The 17,514-nt window shown below is 42.2% G+C and overlaps 2 protein-coding genes across 8 annotated transcripts in view; one reads left to right on the top strand and one right to left on the bottom strand.

Annotated features, from left to right (window-relative positions):
* DLC1 (DLC1 Rho GTPase activating protein) overlaps positions 1-3,711 on the top strand; it is a 236,988-nt gene extending 233,277 nt beyond the window's left edge. For all 7 annotated transcript variants that reach the window (XM_054823299.1, XM_054823298.1, XM_054823297.1 and 4 more), the window contains 3 exons: positions 661-878; positions 1,055-1,228; positions 1,766-3,711. In XM_054823299.1, coding sequence (XP_054679274.1) covers positions 661-878; positions 1,055-1,228; positions 1,766-1,886 — 513 coding nt within the window. In that variant the 3' untranslated portion in view covers positions 1,887-3,711. The remainder of the gene's footprint in view (positions 1-660; positions 879-1,054; positions 1,229-1,765) is intronic.
* Positions 3,712-3,841: 130 nt separating this feature from the next.
* The window catches only part of TRMT9B (tRNA methyltransferase 9B (putative)), a 46,435-nt gene continuing 32,762 nt past the window's right edge, over positions 3,842-17,514 (bottom strand). The window contains exons 5-7 of the transcript XR_008576787.1: positions 14,702-14,832; positions 9,664-9,736; positions 3,842-5,498 (exon numbers count right to left, since the gene is read on the bottom strand). The gene's annotated coding sequence lies outside the window, so the exon portion shown is untranslated. The remainder of the gene's footprint in view (positions 5,499-9,663; positions 9,737-14,701; positions 14,833-17,514) is intronic.

The raw sequence follows: 17,514 nt of genomic DNA, 5'->3' as shown, positions 1-17,514 counted from the left end.
ATATAAGCAGGCTTTTGACATGGGATATTATAGAAGGTTCAATGTGCACCTTTACTTTGCAGATAGATTTAAGAAAAAAAAAAACCGCCCTTCATCTTTTGACATAGTTGCACACCATCTAAAAACAATGTGTCTTTCAGCAGTAGGCAGCTAACGTGCACTGATTTGTGTTCTTCTGTTTATCCAGCCCGGGAATGTTCACTGTATTGCATTTACACGCCTTTACTCACACGTGCAAAGCCTTAACAGGCTGAGTGAAGCCTCCAAGCACTGTCACTATGCAGGCAGTAAGAAAGAAGTTTCTTGGCTCTAATCTTGCACAGCTCAGAGCTAGCACAGGGAGAAGTGTTTCAATGAGATTTAAGGTATTTAAAAAATAAACTTGGAAAACTGGTATATTTTTCTGTAGCGTCGTGATTTAATAGTCACCCATACTGGAGAAGGTAATTGTAACTTAAAAGTAATGTGGAAGTCAGTGTGCAGATGCCTTTGGCTGTTAGAAAAACAACTTTAGTCTGAGCTTACAATAAGCTTAATACAATATATACGTGTGTGTCTGTGTGTGTGTGTGTGTAATTCGCTGAATTTAGCCAACACTAAAATAGAAAGGAAAAGTGTAAGGAAGAGTAAAACTGAGGACTCTCTGCTGATTTTCCCCAGGTATGTGAAGGTCCCCCACTGAGGTTATGGAAAACTACCATTGAAATCCCAGCTACGCCAGAGGATGTTTTAAATCGTTTACTTAAAGAGCAGCATCTTTGGGATGAAGATCTTATAGATTCGAAAGTAATCGAACCTTTGGATAGCCAAACAGATATATACCAGTATGTCCAGAACAGCATGGCACCTCACCCAGCCAGGGACTTCGTAGTCTTAAGGTAAGACCTTTATATGTGATGATATTTTATCCTACGCATATGGCAATCTTGCCTACAAGTTCTGTATAATGTAAGTTATATAGGTAAATATCTATTTGTGCATAATTTGAAGTCTTATTAGATCTTTGAATTACTGTTTGTCAAAGATAAGACTGTTTTTCCTTCTTTTTTCTTAGAACATGGAGGACAAACTTCCCCAAAGGAGCTTGTGTGCTTCTAGCGACCTCGGTGGACCATGACCGTGCTCCAGTGGCCGGTGTTAGAGTCAACGTGCTCCTGTCTAGGTACCTGATTGAGCCCTGCGGGTCAGGAAAATCTAAACTTACCTACATGTGCAGAATTGATTTAAGGTATGAATTTCCACTTTGTCCTTTTGTGGTGGTAACTTTTCTATTAGTTTCCGTGTAGTCAGCACAAAATTTAGGTGGTTCAACAGGCTTTAGCTTGGCCAGTAGTACATACTTCTCAAAGATATGCACACAGATCTCTCAGATGTCCCAGAAAATTGGCTTCAGTGCACATTTAACAGCAGGTGTGGTTTGTTGCAGTGGAAGCCTCCAGTATGTGCTCCACCATAGCTGTTGGTATATAATCCCACTCCTTGCTCTGCCAGGTGTATTTGGATGCAAGGACATGATAATTTTAATATTAAAGTTAGTAAAGAGGACCAAGTTGTCACAAAACTTCTCATAACTTTTCCTCACTGCAGCAAACTTGTTTTTGAGCAAGTCTATGTTATTAGTAAGGCTGAGCTGAGCAGTAAGTAGTAATAAGGAGATTTCCTAGTTCAGCAGTTAACCAGCTAGATTTGTATTTGATTCTGACAAAGAAAATGCATGCTGAGTTACTGGTACCTACTTCATCATTACTTTTTCTCCACACATCAGGGGCCACATGCCAGACTGGTACACCAAGTCTTTTGGACACTTGTGTGCATCTGAAGTTGTTAAGATACGAGACTCTTTCAGTCATCAGAGTCCTGAGAGCAAGGAAGTAAAATCCAGGTGACTACTGAAGAGGAAGAGCCATGCGCTCCACACCTCAGCAACGTAGACATTACCCAAAACTAAGGCTCGTCCGCTGCAGACCAGACTAGTGTACCATCTGCAAGTCATGTCACGAATGGATGACAGCATGAGAACTTGACTGTGAGCATTACTATAGGACCGTGGCCATACCATACACTTTAAAGCTGCTTCCTGTCTGTGTAAGGTCTATAGTGTAGGCCTCGACTGGAATACATAGGAGGACTGTTGGGAAAAAAAAAAAAGTATTGTACTATTAGATGGTTTGAATTGCTTCTGAGAAGCAAAATTCTTTAAATGCAAAATATATTAAGAAATATGGTGAAGGCTCATCATTCCCATGTGAAATACTTAGCTTTATGTACATAACCATGTCATTTTATTTGTAGTGCGTTGAGGGACTGGTGTATCCACTGGAATAGTTGGTACTCTTCAATGTGTTCTCACTGAGATAAGCAGAGAAAGGTTTGCACAGAGATTAAAGTGTGAATGAGTGTGTTAATGGTTGAAAGGATAGCAGAAGTTGAATTTGAAATGTGTCTGGTACACTGATAGGCAACCAGAATGGATTTTAGTATGCTGGATACAGTTCAGCCTAGAATGGGACTCCCCTGTGGACCAGGAGCAGCTATCCTTCCCATGTGCCAGTTCTGCATTTTCCTCAGCTCTAATCTTGTTAAAAACCCTAAGCTGATGTTACTAGAGGCTTGCTCTGATTACTGTCCACTCCTCATCCAGATGATCTTTTAGGAGTGATTAGCAGTTCTATAGCAATTTTCAGTAAATACGCTTTTGAGCAACATAGCAGCTTAGAAACGAAATGTCTATGCAACGGTGAAGAGAGCCAGTAAATGTCAATTGTTAATTTGCCAAAAAATGTTGCTTTTACTCCTACCTGCGTTAAATATAAGTGTTTTAATGAGCTTTTATATATTTTACATATTCTAACGGCTCAAGAGGAAAAAAAATCACTGGAGTTGTGGTGCCGGGAGGTGGCAGGACTCCTGCAGCAGCAGGTGGGGTGAGGTGGCTGGGAAGAGTTGCATGAGCTCTCTCCTTTTCTCTCCATCCTTTGCCTGTTTTCCTAAAAGCTGCACGTTAACAAGAACAGAACCTGGATGTGAGCAATTTGGAGGGTTGTATTTGCGGGCAGAGAGGAGGGTGGGGTTTTGCCTTGGGTTTTGTTGGGTTTTAGACCCTTTGGGATATTCCCCCCTCCTTGAGAATCAACTTGTATGAACTGTAGGAATTCTTGAGGTCCTCTGGAAAGGTGTCTTTCTGTAGGTTTTACTGTAATGGTAAAGATTTGCTTTCAAGGTGCAGTATTAAGTGATAAATGTATTTTGTGGCTAGGGTATGAATGAGTTGCAAGATGGAATTTTGACTGAGACTTTGTTACCATTGTCAGTATTATTTTAAGCTTTTTGATGAAGATTTTTTTATTATGGCAAATAATGTAGTACTTCCAGTAACAATGTTCCTCATGAGTAGGAAAACCTTGTATATTCTTCTACATCAAACACTTTTGAATTTGTAAAATTGTATGTTGTACATACCATTCTATTGTAAACATGTATACTTGCCCACAGTGTACTGTCAAACATAGATAAAGCATGATAAAGATTATTTAAAATATACCTGTATTTATACCTCAGATATTCTTTTTGGGTTTTTGTACCTCAAGTATGTTTTCTATTGTAAATTTGCTTTACATGACTATGATCTACGTGAGAGAAAGGAAAATGTTTAACTTGCTATAGATGTCTGTACAGAGTATACTCAATAAGTGCACTATTAAATGTTTAAAATTGGAGAAGCATAATGGTTTTTATTTGATTCTGCATTCTTCCTTCTGCGCTCGTGCCTAGAAGAGGAGACATTTTTCTTATCACCGTTTTTTCACATACTACTGCCAACTGCGGAGCCACCCTGCCCTCTCCCAGACCAACATTTTTAGCATTGTTAAAGGCAGGTACCAAAGCAATTTCAAAATTTTTGGAAGACAAGCCTTCGTGATGGCAGACAGCTGGACAGAAATACTCCCCAGTCAATAGCTTCATACATTTAAAAGTAAGAAGAAATCTCTGGTGTGCTCCTGTCTTGTGGAAGGGTACTTTTGAATGTAACAGGGAGCAAAGCAAACTCCTACCCGATAGGCAATTGTATGCAATGCTGAAAAATAGTTCACTGCTTTCCTATTTTCTGTGGGGAGAATGAGGGCATGATGAGTTGTGGGTTCGCTTTAAAAAAACGCAATTTTTTTGTAATTGGAGGAAGTTAAAGCACACGCAGCAGTGAAATGAAGCCAAAGAGGAGGCCAGGAGGATATACAAACAACTGACTAAGGTGAAAAACGAAGCCAAAGACAGCTGTTAATTCAAGCAACTTTAAAAAGTTTTTAAACTCTTAGCCAACAGAAATATAATTTGGGCATCCGAAAGAGGATTTTGATTTGTGAGGCTTGTCTGACAGAGTAGCTGGAAGGAGGCCTGCTGCTTTTCAGTTACCAACATCTTTGCATTCTTTTTCTGCTTGAGCATCCTCTATAAGTCCTGATCACTATCACTTCCCACTATGTTCCCCAGGGAGCAGTGAGGGATGCTGCTTCGCAGTCTGGCAAAAGCAAACCTCTTGCTGTCATGGTACTAGTTGTTAGACACCAAAGAGTCTTTCAGAGAACCTTTCTGATAAGGGAGTATCATTTGTTTGGCTCTTATAGGATCTTTTTTCTTCCCAAGTCAATACTAAAAATAAAGCAACTGCACAATTTAAAAAAAAAAAAAAAAGCAACCCAAAACCCCAGGCCTGTTCACAGTTTTGGGCTTTGGAACAAGCAGAGTTAGAGCTAATTTATTTTTCTCTGTAATGATGGGGTTTTTTGCATTTTTAGGCACACTAATGCACAACAGGCTCCTCAGGCCCTTCAAGGATTTACTCTGCGTTTTGTTTAAAGTACATTTAGGTTACTTTCAAATCAGCATTTTCCTAAACATTTCTAAAATACAAGTTAATTTTGACTCTTACAAATAGCCTGCAGCTCCTGAATGTTTGTTTTCTTGGCACCTTCATTTGCAGGTGTCCATGTTGTAGCTGGACAATAGAATTCAAGTTTCCACGTCTGTGTTTCTTGTCAGGTGTCACTTAACGGTGGCACTGGCTCTTGCTCGGATGCTCTCTTGCTTTAAGCAGCGGTTGCCGCAGAGGGGATGCAGTCTGGTCCCGCACTCAATTCTGCAAGGCGCTGGTATGGCTAACTGCGTGCATGGCATCCCCCGTGCAGCACGGGTCTGGTCTGCTGCGTGCTTCAGTACTGCTTTCAACAAATTCAAATGGAAAAAGTCGTGTTTTCACTGTCATTCCTCAAGTAACGCACTCCACAAATAGGTATTTATGAAGCTGTAAATAATCAGTGGCCTTCATCTGGAAGGCCAGAAGGCAATGTCAGTAACACAGTCTGGGAAAGTGAGACTGAAACGATGCGAAACAGTAACCCTGTGGTCTGGAGCAAGACCTTGAAAAGAGCAGGCCCTAGTATATATCCACAGTAGGCTGTGCCAGGAGCAAGTTGATATGAAAACAGTATCCATGACTTGGGCTAAATAATAAAAGGTAGATATTTCCCCTTAAGACATATAAAAATTAAATGTTATACGCAGATCTGCTAAGTGCTGGAATCAGTGTCCTGCAATCATAAGGAATGAAATCAAGATACTCTTTTAATAAAGCAATGCATTATATTTACAAGGACAAAATGCTAATTCCTTTGCCTATGTTATACCGTAACTTGTCCGTACAACCATGGACTGCATCCATTATATAAGGAAATACTAAACATTTCTGAAAAATTACTTTCAGCTATTTCTCATCTGTCAGCCCAGAGCTATTCTATTTCCCTAGCAAGGAAAGGCACCAATATCTAAAATGATGACTAGCGTAGCACTGGAGGTGAAGTACTGTTCTTACTACTAATGCCAATACGCAACGTTTGCATCCATGCTGCATTTGCATTGAGCACTATCCCAGACACTTGAGGCTTGCTCACTTTCGCCTCCCCACCCCCCCCGTATCATCCTACTATATTTTCCTGTATTGCCTGAGGCATCCAGAATGCTCGCAAGAAATGAACTTCCAAGCTGACTCCAAGGACAGTAAAGAGCAGTGAAGGATGGGAAAGAATTCAAAGAAGAAAAAATTCCATCAAAAGAGATTAAGGCACCGAAGGGGTACATTTACGCAGACACACTCAATACACATAATCTGGCCAGTAGACAAGAAGGATGTAGTAAATGTCTACTAGCACTGGAAGGTCATAAAAATGCAGAAGAAGAGTTCAGACTAGCTGAGTGGGTGTACAAGTTGGGATAAAAATTTGTTAATGGAAAATTTGAGACAGAAGGAAAGGAAAAGGCATTTTTCCACACAGCAAGAGGTCTTTGAGGCTGTGGGACAATCTCTCCCTGAGAAGCAGCAAGAGCATAAGTCATTTAAAACTGCGCAGGTTCAAGCCCGGGAATTATTCCTGCACTACCTTCCATAAAGCATCATGAAGACCTAAAAAAAGTCCTCTCCATTCTTTGATGGGATTACATGACTTACAGGCCACCAGTTTTCATCTGTAAGTGTCAGGTAGCACTGCCTTGCTGAGTAAGAAACAATATGGTGTCAAAAATGAAGTTACAATTAAGTAACTCGATCATTTTGGAAGTTGCTAATGAGCAAGTCTTTCTCTAAGAATTACATTGTGAAGTTGTGGAGTGTAGTTTGCCTATGTTTTATGGAAGTGGACATTCATTTAAAAGAGAAGATGCAGTGCCTCCCTGCTATGGGCCAAGAGCATGAAGATCTCCCCAGCATGGGGAGGTTACCACATAACTGGGAGAGTCTTTTGCTTTTCTAACATTTCTAACATTTACAAAAATCCAGAAAGAGCTATAACTGATAAGCACTATTTCCCTATCATAGCAGGAATCAAATCCATTATCCCATAAGCTCCTTTTTTTTGTTACTAGAGGAGAAGCAAAAGCCCCACAGCAAGTGTGTCGCGTATGCTTCTCCAGGTACCAGTCTTCTACCAGTCACTTAATTAGCTCAAATAGTACAAGGGTGATGTGGTGGGTCTGAACATCACCATTACTCCTGATCTACACAGACATTTCTTAAAGCTTTCTAACACTAAAAATGGAAAAGCCCCTTAGGAACAGAATTCTCTGAATGAAAGTATATTACTATTCTAAAAATCAAATATTCAAAAGGTAAGAGTGTTAAAAATGCCAGTGCAGTTATGTATGTATTCCAAGGAGCAAAATTAAATAACATTTTCCATTATATGATGAGATAAGCCTGTGATAAGCATAAAGACAGGATGGTATAGCTGAGATGACTCTGGTTTGAGGAGGCTTGTGCCTCATTTATTAGAGAAGTTGGAAGACTGTTAGCAAATGAAATGGGAATTTCAAGAAAGGGTGGCCACAAATCTCTTGACTGTCATTTTAGAGAACTCTCATTTTTTTAAAATAAGCCAGCTAGTAGCAGAAGTAGATCATGTTCATAACACAGCCCAGACTAAGATGGTGTGCAAGGTGTGGGTAACAGAGGAAGGGTTCTTCTAAAATGAAGAAGAGGACCCAGCTGGCCAAACAATTCCAACATGTTTAGTGATAAAGCAGTCTGAAATATCTATTCAAAACTACCAGGTCATCTGGTAAGAATTCTCCTTTGTTTCAACAACAGTTAAAAGAAAATAAATTTCAGTCAAGGCATTGTTGTGAGTTGGTTAAACATGTAATCTTCAGGTAGGCTATAATTCAAGTTTATAGAAACACTGATAGTGTGGTTAGCAAAGTTCCTATGGGCCACTTTTTTACCCCTACCACTGGGGAAAGTTGTACAATAGAGCATATTCTAAGTAGCCCATTTAAACATTTGAAAAGGAATGCAAAGAAACCAAAACATTTGTTGTAACTCAGTCATTTAGTCTCCAGCAGTCTGCACTCTCTTCATTTCTCTAAATACCTGCCACCCACCACAGCAGCCCAACAGAATGTCTGAAGAGCACACATGGGGTTTTTCACTGATCTATAAGAATGCGGGGTTTTTTGGTTGGAACATAAAAAGGGTTTAGGGAATTTTGCAGTCTTTGCCCTTAACATTTCTAAAATATACAGTCCTTACTACCGCTGCCCACAGGATAAAAATTCTTATTGATGCCTTTGTCACCTACATCATTTATCAACTGGGGCTTCTAAAGCATACAACAAGTAATAAAGCATTTAGTAATGACAATACAAGTAATAATCCAAACTGATATTGAATATCCCACCTCAGTGACGTGCCTACAAAGCTAGAACTACATTAAAATCAGTACACAACTAAAAGCAAGAAAATGGTAAAACTTCACTACCCATGAACAATTCCATTCACCAGCAGATAACAAGGAAAATTGCTTTGTGATGCATAGAAAAGCAGCTTTGAAAGCCTTGCTAGATCTTCTTCAAAAGAAAGGGAGGTCCATTAAGGTAATGCGTCTGGAAAACAGCACCTGCCCTCCCTCTACGTAGGTACTACACTCCATTATCTAAGACTGGGAGAAGCACATACAGAATACTGAAGCTGCAAAATGCTGACGCTGCCTCCTGTAAATCCTCAGCAACAGTGAGGCATCCACCCCCCAGTGAAGGGAGCAGCAGATGAAATCAGAGGACAATCGGTCTTACGTGGTGAGAACTAACAGTGATTCTCTTCCCCGCCAAGTGCATCTCATCTCTGTGCCATGCTCCTCATCGGATTAAACGGTACATGCAGCATAGAAACACATATGCCTAATAATGTGAGGCAAGTTTTCATTCAAAGTGGAAACAAACCACATTTAGAAGGGGTCATAACCACTCATGAATTCCAGGACTGTAACGGTGCGCTCAGGCACTCAGCAGCACTAACACTACATAGCTCTTGGTCTGCAAGCTCCCTGATTTGGCTTTGGAGGCCTCTGAAAACACATTATATTGTGTTTGGAGGCCTTTTAAGAATGACCTTGAGCAAGTAGAAAAGCAGAGATTTTTCTGGTTAATGCCTGAACCATAGTCAAGAAAAAAAAAAAAAATCACATTTGCTTTCTTCCCTTTTCCAGCCTATGACAAGAATAAATGCTTGTGTATAAAAATAGCATGTAACCTTCTAGGTAAAGCACTCACCTCATGGCATCAGTTGCAAACAAGATCAGGCAGAATAGTTATCGAACTAGGTTCAATTCATCAGACTTATTGGACGGGGGAAGGAGGAAAGGCTATGCCCCGAGCATCCTACCGGATAAAGCAAGATCGATGAGGGAATGAATGACCCATCAAGAGCAGTGATGGAGTTCAGAGGCCCTGCCGCTGAAGAACACAGAGGTTTTAGGAGGCCAGTCATGGCTAACAGACTGTTAGGCATGTATTTGATAAAAACCTAAGCAGACCTCGGGGAGTTTTAAGTGTCTAAAGTTTTAGGCTTGGATAGAACCATATCCCCAGCTTACTGCTAGAAACAGAGCCCAGAAGCACTGATTCAAAATTACACCAAGTTGTCTGAGGAAAGGAGGCAAAACAGGCTGATTTCTGGCACCATCAGCTCTGTTACAGAAGTAATTATTTTCAGTACATCATTAACATTTGGAATTCACTACTAGTTTTCAGAGGTGAGTAGAGCTTGGAGACAAATATATTTACAGAAGTTCCTGTTGTTTTTCTCATGCTTTAATTTCTGCACTAACCACTTGGACTTACCTCTGGGCATACTGTTCACAACAGCCTGCAGGAAATTTCTTGTGCTATTTTCTGAGGAGTCTTGCAATGGTCACTGTCAGAGAGAGAGCATTCATTTCAACTGATCAGCAGCACAATCTGGGACATGACATATTGTGCTCCTGTTTAGAATGCACCATCCAGAAAGGCAAGCCCAACATGCTTTTCTTTTTTAATTCCTTTAAAACTGCTACATAATTTTTACCATTTAAATGCTCTATCTTACCGATTTAGGGATTTTCTATGAGGCTTTATACAACTTTTTTTTTTTTTTTTTAAAGCTTCTTTCCTGTGCCTCCTCTTCCTCTCTTGTTAAATTGTAAAAACAGTTTCCAGGGCCAGCCACTCCGTGCAGTGGTTTGCTGGTTTCTGATGAAAGAGCTGCTGCCAAATTTTATAAAGAATGTTCCCTGGGGCACAGAGGGGAGGGAAGTATTCTTCATGGCCTCTGTTTTCTTCCCATATTGTTTAACAAACAAGCAAACTGCCCTGCAGTCGCTCTGACCCCTATTTAGACATATCCCTTTCAGGCAGCCGCACAAACGAACTAGGAAGGAAGTGCCGTCACGGCCCTTAGAAAAGATAGAGGGAAATAAAGGCAAACGTTGTGTGTCTAAACAAACAAGCTCACCCTGCTCTGCCCTTGTCTTCTGCCTAATTCCTACAGGAACCCGTCCCAGAAGTAGTAGTCGGGGCAAGAGTATTTCCCAGGTTGTGCAGGACTCGGTTTCCCACCCGCTCCATTCCCACCGCCCTGCCGCGTTTTGCCCCAACCTCCGAGACAAATGAATAATCCAAAACCCCTTTGGTATAAATGGGAACTCAGCCCAGGCTCTTTGAATGGCTTAAGCCTGCCTCTCAGTCTGGTTTCCTACATGGACCTCGTGCCCTCTGTGCCTCGGTTTCCCTAGTTAGACTTTCCCAGAACTTCAAGGGGAAAAAAAATTATTTTCGTGCTTAGCTAATCATAAATTGAAAAGTGCAAGTTTTGCAAGAAGCTGAAACAAAAATACCTAGAGGCCAAGCTGAGAACAAGTTTTCCTTTGAGCTGCTTCTTGCCTATACAGAACTCCAAAGGATTTGGAAATCAAATAACTTCTGATAGACAAGAGATGAAACAGATTTGTTATTAACCCCATTTTGTGATGGGGAGCTAGAGCATAAAGGATTTTGGAACTAGAGATGCAACTAGAATATTCAAAAAAACAACCTCAATGTTGCATGCTAATCATAGGAACAAGTTTTGACATAGCAGAGCTGATAAACCTGGTTTGAAGAATGCTTAGATAAACTGGAAAAAAAACAAAAAAAAAAAAAGAGAAAATACAGTAATTTAAAAGATTATGAGAATGATTTTTAAAGTATTTCTACATTTCTCTGGTAATGTCCATTAATAGTAGTCCCAGCTTGCTGAAACCACAGATGGATATTTACCTTAAAGCGGTTACTGGATCTGAAGCCGGCACTGACTGACCAAGTCGTGGCATTGCCGTAGGACCACGACCCAGCAGAAGCACCACATCACCCGCACGCCCCTTGGGCTGCTGCAGGTGCCCTCTGCTCTCCAGGGCTCTTCTCAGCACAGCAAACCTTGGGGCTGCTTTTGCCCAGCCATCAGCTTTAGCCTGACCGAAAGACAAGAAATCCAATTTCAAACAAAATGCTGGACTGATTTTAAGAGCGAAGTCTTATTTGCAGTCTACGCTCGTGCTCTGTGGCTAACACAGATTTCTAGACTCTGTTTAAAATTCGCCAGAGGAGTGCATAGGAGAACAACCCAAACATTTGTGAAAGATTTGTCAAGAGCGTTGCTTTGCCCTTGCTCATAGCTTTTTGTCGATAGCGCCACGCTGAGCAGACAGAAAACAGAGCTGGATCTGGTCGTCATCATGCATGGACTGCAATATGTGCGTATTTGCGCCTGAGGAACTACCTATCACCGTGATGAATGGCATTGCGTTTAACTATCTCCTTAAAGAGACAAGATGCTGTAAGTTTTCGTTATCAGTTGTGCCCAGATTTGTACCATTAAACAAAATAATTGGATTAATATTTTTAAACCAATCAGGTTATTGTTTTATACTTGTTATCATGCTCCAGGGGGTCATAAACCAGGATAAAAAATATACATATAGTTTGCAGTTGTTTCAAGCCATGGAACAAAGAATAGCCTACAAGACGCTCTTTGTAAGGGCACCTTTCCCAGAGTGCTGCTCCCTAGGTCTCACCACTCTAAAAGTACTGTTTTCTTTCTTTATCTTGATTATTAATCAAGCATACTATATGTGATTTAAAGATGCACACTTCATTTCACAAAAGCACCAACAATCCCCCAAATGTTTCCCAATCACAAACGAGATGTTCCGGCTGCTCCCAGTAAAACACTGCAGGAGCAGGCAGCCGAGGCTGAGTGAGCAGCAAAAGCTTCTGAAATCATTTGCTGCCCCCGCAGCCCTCCTGTTTTCTATATTGCCACCTTCTGTTTTGAAAACCTCCTGTTAGAGCCTGCAAGCTCTCTTTTTTGAGCAGTTCTCCACTGCTTGTGTATTTTGTGTGATTGCTACGGTTGCTCCAACTTGCCAGAGCCAGCACTGCAGCCAGGTCAGGCTCAGCTCTTGGTATCTCATTTCCTTCTCCCTTCGCCCACCCTGATATGATGCAAAAACCTTTCACAGGTGTACGCACAGCTCAGGCTAGGTGGCCTATTTTGCTTGTAGATTGCATCATGTTTAGCAACACTTGGAGGTAAGGGGCCTGTCATCACCCTCTTGGGGAGCTCGAGCTCTGAACAGCCAGCCTTTCCCCTAAAATGCATGAGTTTATGCAAGAGGAGGGATTGTCCAGAAGTTTCCCTGGCTGGAACAAGAGGACAACTTGACCAGAACTTGATCAGAAATGATAAATAAGCCTTGGTAGTTATTTTCAAGTATAGAGATTAAGTTACTAAACCCACAAGTTCAGGATCATCAAAAGGTATTTGTCTGTTCTATTTGACTATTTTTGTCTGAGAGCAAGAAACCTTTAGCTTCTGATGCGCCCTGTACCACGACCCTGCTGCTCCTGGTGAACTGAGACCCACTCTGGCAATGAACAGCCGAGCATACTCTTCCATCAGCCTGGAAAAGCAGCCATGACAACTTGTGTCTAAAATCTGGTGTCTTCAGAGAAGACAGCTGCCTCGCAGTGTGTCGCTGCTGGTGGCAAGTATTGCACCCAGTCACTTTTCATCAGGAGGGAGACCAAACCACTCCGGAGCTGCTTTCTACTGGTACTGCCTGTCCAAGTGTTTGAGAATCACACGTGAACATTTTCCTGCTGAGGAGTCAGCCACTGTTCAACGTGGTATTTCTGGGCATAGTAAAAACGAATTTGGCTTTCAGTCATCTTTTTGGATGTTATATTTCCTATGATATAGCTATGACGGGGGGAAAAGTACCTACTTTCTTTCTCGGTAAACATGAATAAGCCTAGGCCTACTGCTCCACAGATGGAGGTCTCTTTTGTGGCATCTCTTTCCAGATTGACTCGCCCTGTGCTTTTGGTAGCCACCCATCTATCTCCTCGAGGTCATGAGGTGACCTCAGAAGAACAGTGGCAATACTGATCCCCTCATCAGGCGTTGTAACAGCTAAATTTAACACTCTTCTGTGCATGTTCTAATACTGCAGCGTCTTAGGATTCAATCCCGTTGCCTTTAAAATGAGGGGGGGAACATGACAGAGGTCATTCAGTGCCAGCAGCTCCCTCTGGGGAAATACTCTGCAAGAGCCAACCTTACATTGTTTAACTTGTTTCCTGCCAGACTCTCACTCACAGCAATATTTCTAACTTTCTTTAATCGGACTGATATCTACACACCCCAGTTCCACATTTTGCCCCACTGCCTGGCTCTCTTCTGATGTAGGAAATGTACCTGCAAGTTGGGCAGATGCCTGGCTCCAGCTAAAAGCAGATCCACCACTACCGGGTCCCTCCCCCGGCTTTGCGATGGCACGGGCGTGGGGAGGGATGACGATCACGGGGAGCTTCACTTAGACTTAACTTCTAAAAAGATTTATTATTTAAAACCGTCCACATAGAATGAGAAAGGAACATAGCTATTATTTCACCTTCTGCTTTCCCTGCAGACAAACACTTTGCCTCAGGAGGCCAACTGTCCTCTGGCTGTTAGCTCTGGGACAGCCGGAGGCTCGCCGAGGCATACAGGATAGCAATGGAGGAAGCTGGTCATTAAAGATATCTCAGACTCTCCCTTGGTCATTTTTACTCATCACTGCTCTACAGAGAATAAGAAATATGTCTCCTGTGAGAGTCAAATACAACACCTATAAATTAATCCCAGTCCAGATAAACCCGCTGAGCTAGCTCAGAGCGTATTTATAGCCGAGACACAGCTTCCTCAGGGAATTACAGTCTCCAAATCAGTGCAGTTGTTCCAAAAAAATCTGAGAAAAGCTGCTTCTTTCTCCTTCTCCTCAAGTATAGTGAGTTCCTTTCACCACAGAATTGCAAGTATGAAATTCACTCTCAAATGCAACCAGCTGGCTGAAATAACTTCTTGTTTGTGTGGCTGCAAGGCCATGTCCAGAAACCCTGACCATCACTAACTACACAGTTATATTCACATGATAAAAATATGGTGGCATTAATAACTTGTGCTGGCATGCCTTCCCAATTGTCAGGGCTTTACATAAATATAGAACTTGGTCTATAGATTAATTTCAGAGCCTTTTTATATCTGATTATGGCTCCAGGCAGATCATAGTCTATACAGACACAGTAATTAAGGATCAGTAATTCTGTCCAGCGGCCAATATTCCCTGCAGTGAGAGGCATAGGATGGATTTTCAGCTGCTTGGCATTTCAGAGGCTCCCTAGAAGTCAGCTATTAGAAAGCTGCGCTGTACGAGGACAGAGCACCAGCCTCAAAGGAAAACAGCCAGCAAGCATTTCCATTTCAGCATCTCAGTGGGAGAAAGTGGTTGCCCTGAAGACCTCTGTAGGAAACAGTTTTACTTACATAGCTCCACAGACGCACATGGAAAGCCGTAGCTCCCATCTGTTAAACCGGGGACAGGCGCTGGGAGCCAGCGCTTCCCTCACGCCTCCATCTCAAACAAATATGCAGCCACACCGTTTCTTGGGAACGAGCTGGATACACACAGAAAAACAAAGGAGGGTTCTTAAATTTCTGAAGTACATGTCATAGAAATAGCAAATAAATAAAAGATCATAAATAAAAACATTTTTTTTTAATCATTTTACAGAGGTGAAAATTCCAACAGCAAAACAAAACTTGACTGCAGCAGATCCCAAGTTTTATTCCCATACTTCACAGCCAAGGTTTCTGTCAACTGGGAAGAAAACACAGCTGAGCTAGAAATCATGGCTGTTTGTGAATCACAGGGAGAGAGTGCAGCGTAATAGCAGCACCCATTCCAGCACTGAAGATACCGGTCTTGAATAGAATTGCAATTTTTACACAATTAGCTGTTTTTGTTGGGTTTTGGTTCCTGTAGGTTTGTTATAGGTCAAGCCCCCCACGGGCACTCCTGGCTCATCCTGAGAGCATCAGCTCCAGCCTTGCACTGTCACAAACCAATACCCCTATATAAATAAGCTCTGAGAACCTTTTGGCTGAAAAATTTGTATGGGCTTGATTTGAAGCACATCAGACTAAAGGAAGACAAGTACAAGACTTGAAGAAGAGGTACGCAAGAGCTAAACAACTTAGTTAACTAACTAACTGGGGCACACAGGGAAAGGTAGTGCTGAAGTAGAGCCTCCAGCTCATGCAGAAGAGTCTCCCCTAACACACATGTGACATTCAGGTCCCAGACCTCCCACATTTACCTTGCCAGGAAAAACAACCTCCCATCGGCTTGCAGCCGAGCTATTCACAGACTCGCACCTTAGTGGAAGGATGGCAGAAGCCGGGTGCTGGTGACACCCAAGGACAGTCTCTGTTAGATAAATGGCTTTAAAAATTGCTAGCACAGGTGTGCTATTAACAACAGTACCTGAATATGTTCCTTGGTAATCAAAGCAAAACACCTTCCAAATCAGCATGTTTCTGGGGAGAGTCTTCCTGTGTCTGATCCAGTGGGGAACCTCACTGTTTGCTATAGTGCCACAGGCAAAAAGAGACAATTTTAACATTCTTTATCAATGCCCCGAAGTTACACTATAAGGCCTTTAGTGCTGGGGCTAGAAAGCACTCTGTGAACACAGGAGCTGCTTTTATTCTCAATTTACAAGCAGAGAAGCTGAGCTGAACGAAGATGGGTGAAGAGAGTTGCTGAAGGACAGCACAGAGCCATTGCACTCCTCGCTGCCAGGTCCTCCTGCAAAGCCTTGCTGCTGCTCCCGGGAGGTGACCTGGGTACCTCCTGGGCTCCAGCGTCGCGCTGCCCTCACCCTCTGCCAGCCCCACCGCTGGCAGGCAAGAACATGGAGTGGCTTTTTTTTTTTATATAACAGTCCCTCCTCTGGCACAACTGATGCACTCTATCTTCTGTTATGTAAAATGAGATACCATCTAGGTAAAAGAGCAAACCAAGATGCCTGCAGGATTTTTGTAGCTGCTGTCAAGTCTGCCCATTCTGTGCATTTTGTAAAGATGCACAAACAGACCCACAAGAATATTCTTTCTCCATCGTACATAGCCAGGCTCACAAACCGATACTTAAACAACAAAGAAGAGCAATAACAAGTATCATAACCTAATTTTTAGATTGGGAAAGGGGTTATGTTAAAATATGTCTTAATAATTCCTTTACCAGATTATTTTAATAACATTTCCATCACTGTAATGGTCACTGGGGGAAACCTAACAGCTAGGTGAATGGGAGAGCTGCACAGCGGTGAAGAGGCAGCTCAGCACACAACAGTACTAACCTGGCAAATACTACACCTATAAATGAAGAGCAGAAGTGAAGAGCATGTGAAAAAGGGGTTTTTCTGCTACCCAGTTTCTGCTGGGGTAAGAGACCTCTGTGGGTTACAGGAAAAGTTGTTAGCAGCAACGAAAAAAGCTCTCTATGAGGAGCAGAGCCAGGAATCATGAAAACAAGATTGACATTGATGCCAGCGCAGAAAATCAGGCTGTACGATAAAATACCACATTGGTGGTTCCTTTTGGGCCTTTACGTTTCCAGATCACACAGCCCAGCAGCCACAGACCAAAAGCAAAAGGCCAAACAAACAGCTCTCTGGGCAGCCTGGGGAGCCAGTCCCTCTCCTGCCACCTTTATGGGCATTGCTCTCCAGTTCCTCCAGTGAGGGCTTCATCTTACTGGGGCACAATTAGTCTTTAACCCTTTCCTTGGTGGTCACGGGATATAAACTGAACTGATATCACAGAGCTGTGGCTCTCTTTTGAAAGGTACCTCTGACTTTTGCATCACAGCCCTTGATCAGATTTTTTTCAAATCATTGTTCCCATAGGTACCCTGCCAGCCTTCACTGGGCTAGGATGGAGAAGGACCCCACTGTTCTCAGAGTAATGGTTTTACAGAGCTTCAGGGGTTAACAGTCCTGACTTACACATGCTAATGCATCTACCTGGCACAGCAGTATGAAGCTGCAGTCCATGTAAGTGCAACCTGTTCAGAGCAGTTGCACATGTGAAATGTTACCAGGAATGGTCTATCTGGGACAGAGACTCACACAAGAGATGGGCTGTTTGGTTTTTATGAAGCTGGGCTGAAAAAATGCTCTGCTTGCTTTCTTTCCTCTCGTGATTTCTGTAGCATTCTCTGGCTCACTTTGTCCAATCGGTGAGTCTTGCTCTGTACCATCATTTTTCTTTCCTTGCCTGTAGACCCTTCGGGT

This window comes from Grus americana, chromosome 4, assembly GCF_028858705.1.
Source record: "Grus americana isolate bGruAme1 chromosome 4, bGruAme1.mat, whole genome shotgun sequence".
Classification (NCBI taxonomy): Eukaryota; Metazoa; Chordata; class Aves; order Gruiformes; family Gruidae; genus Grus; species Grus americana.
The sequence above is the reverse complement of the archived record's forward strand: the minus strand, read 5'-3'. Positions and strand labels throughout refer to the sequence as shown.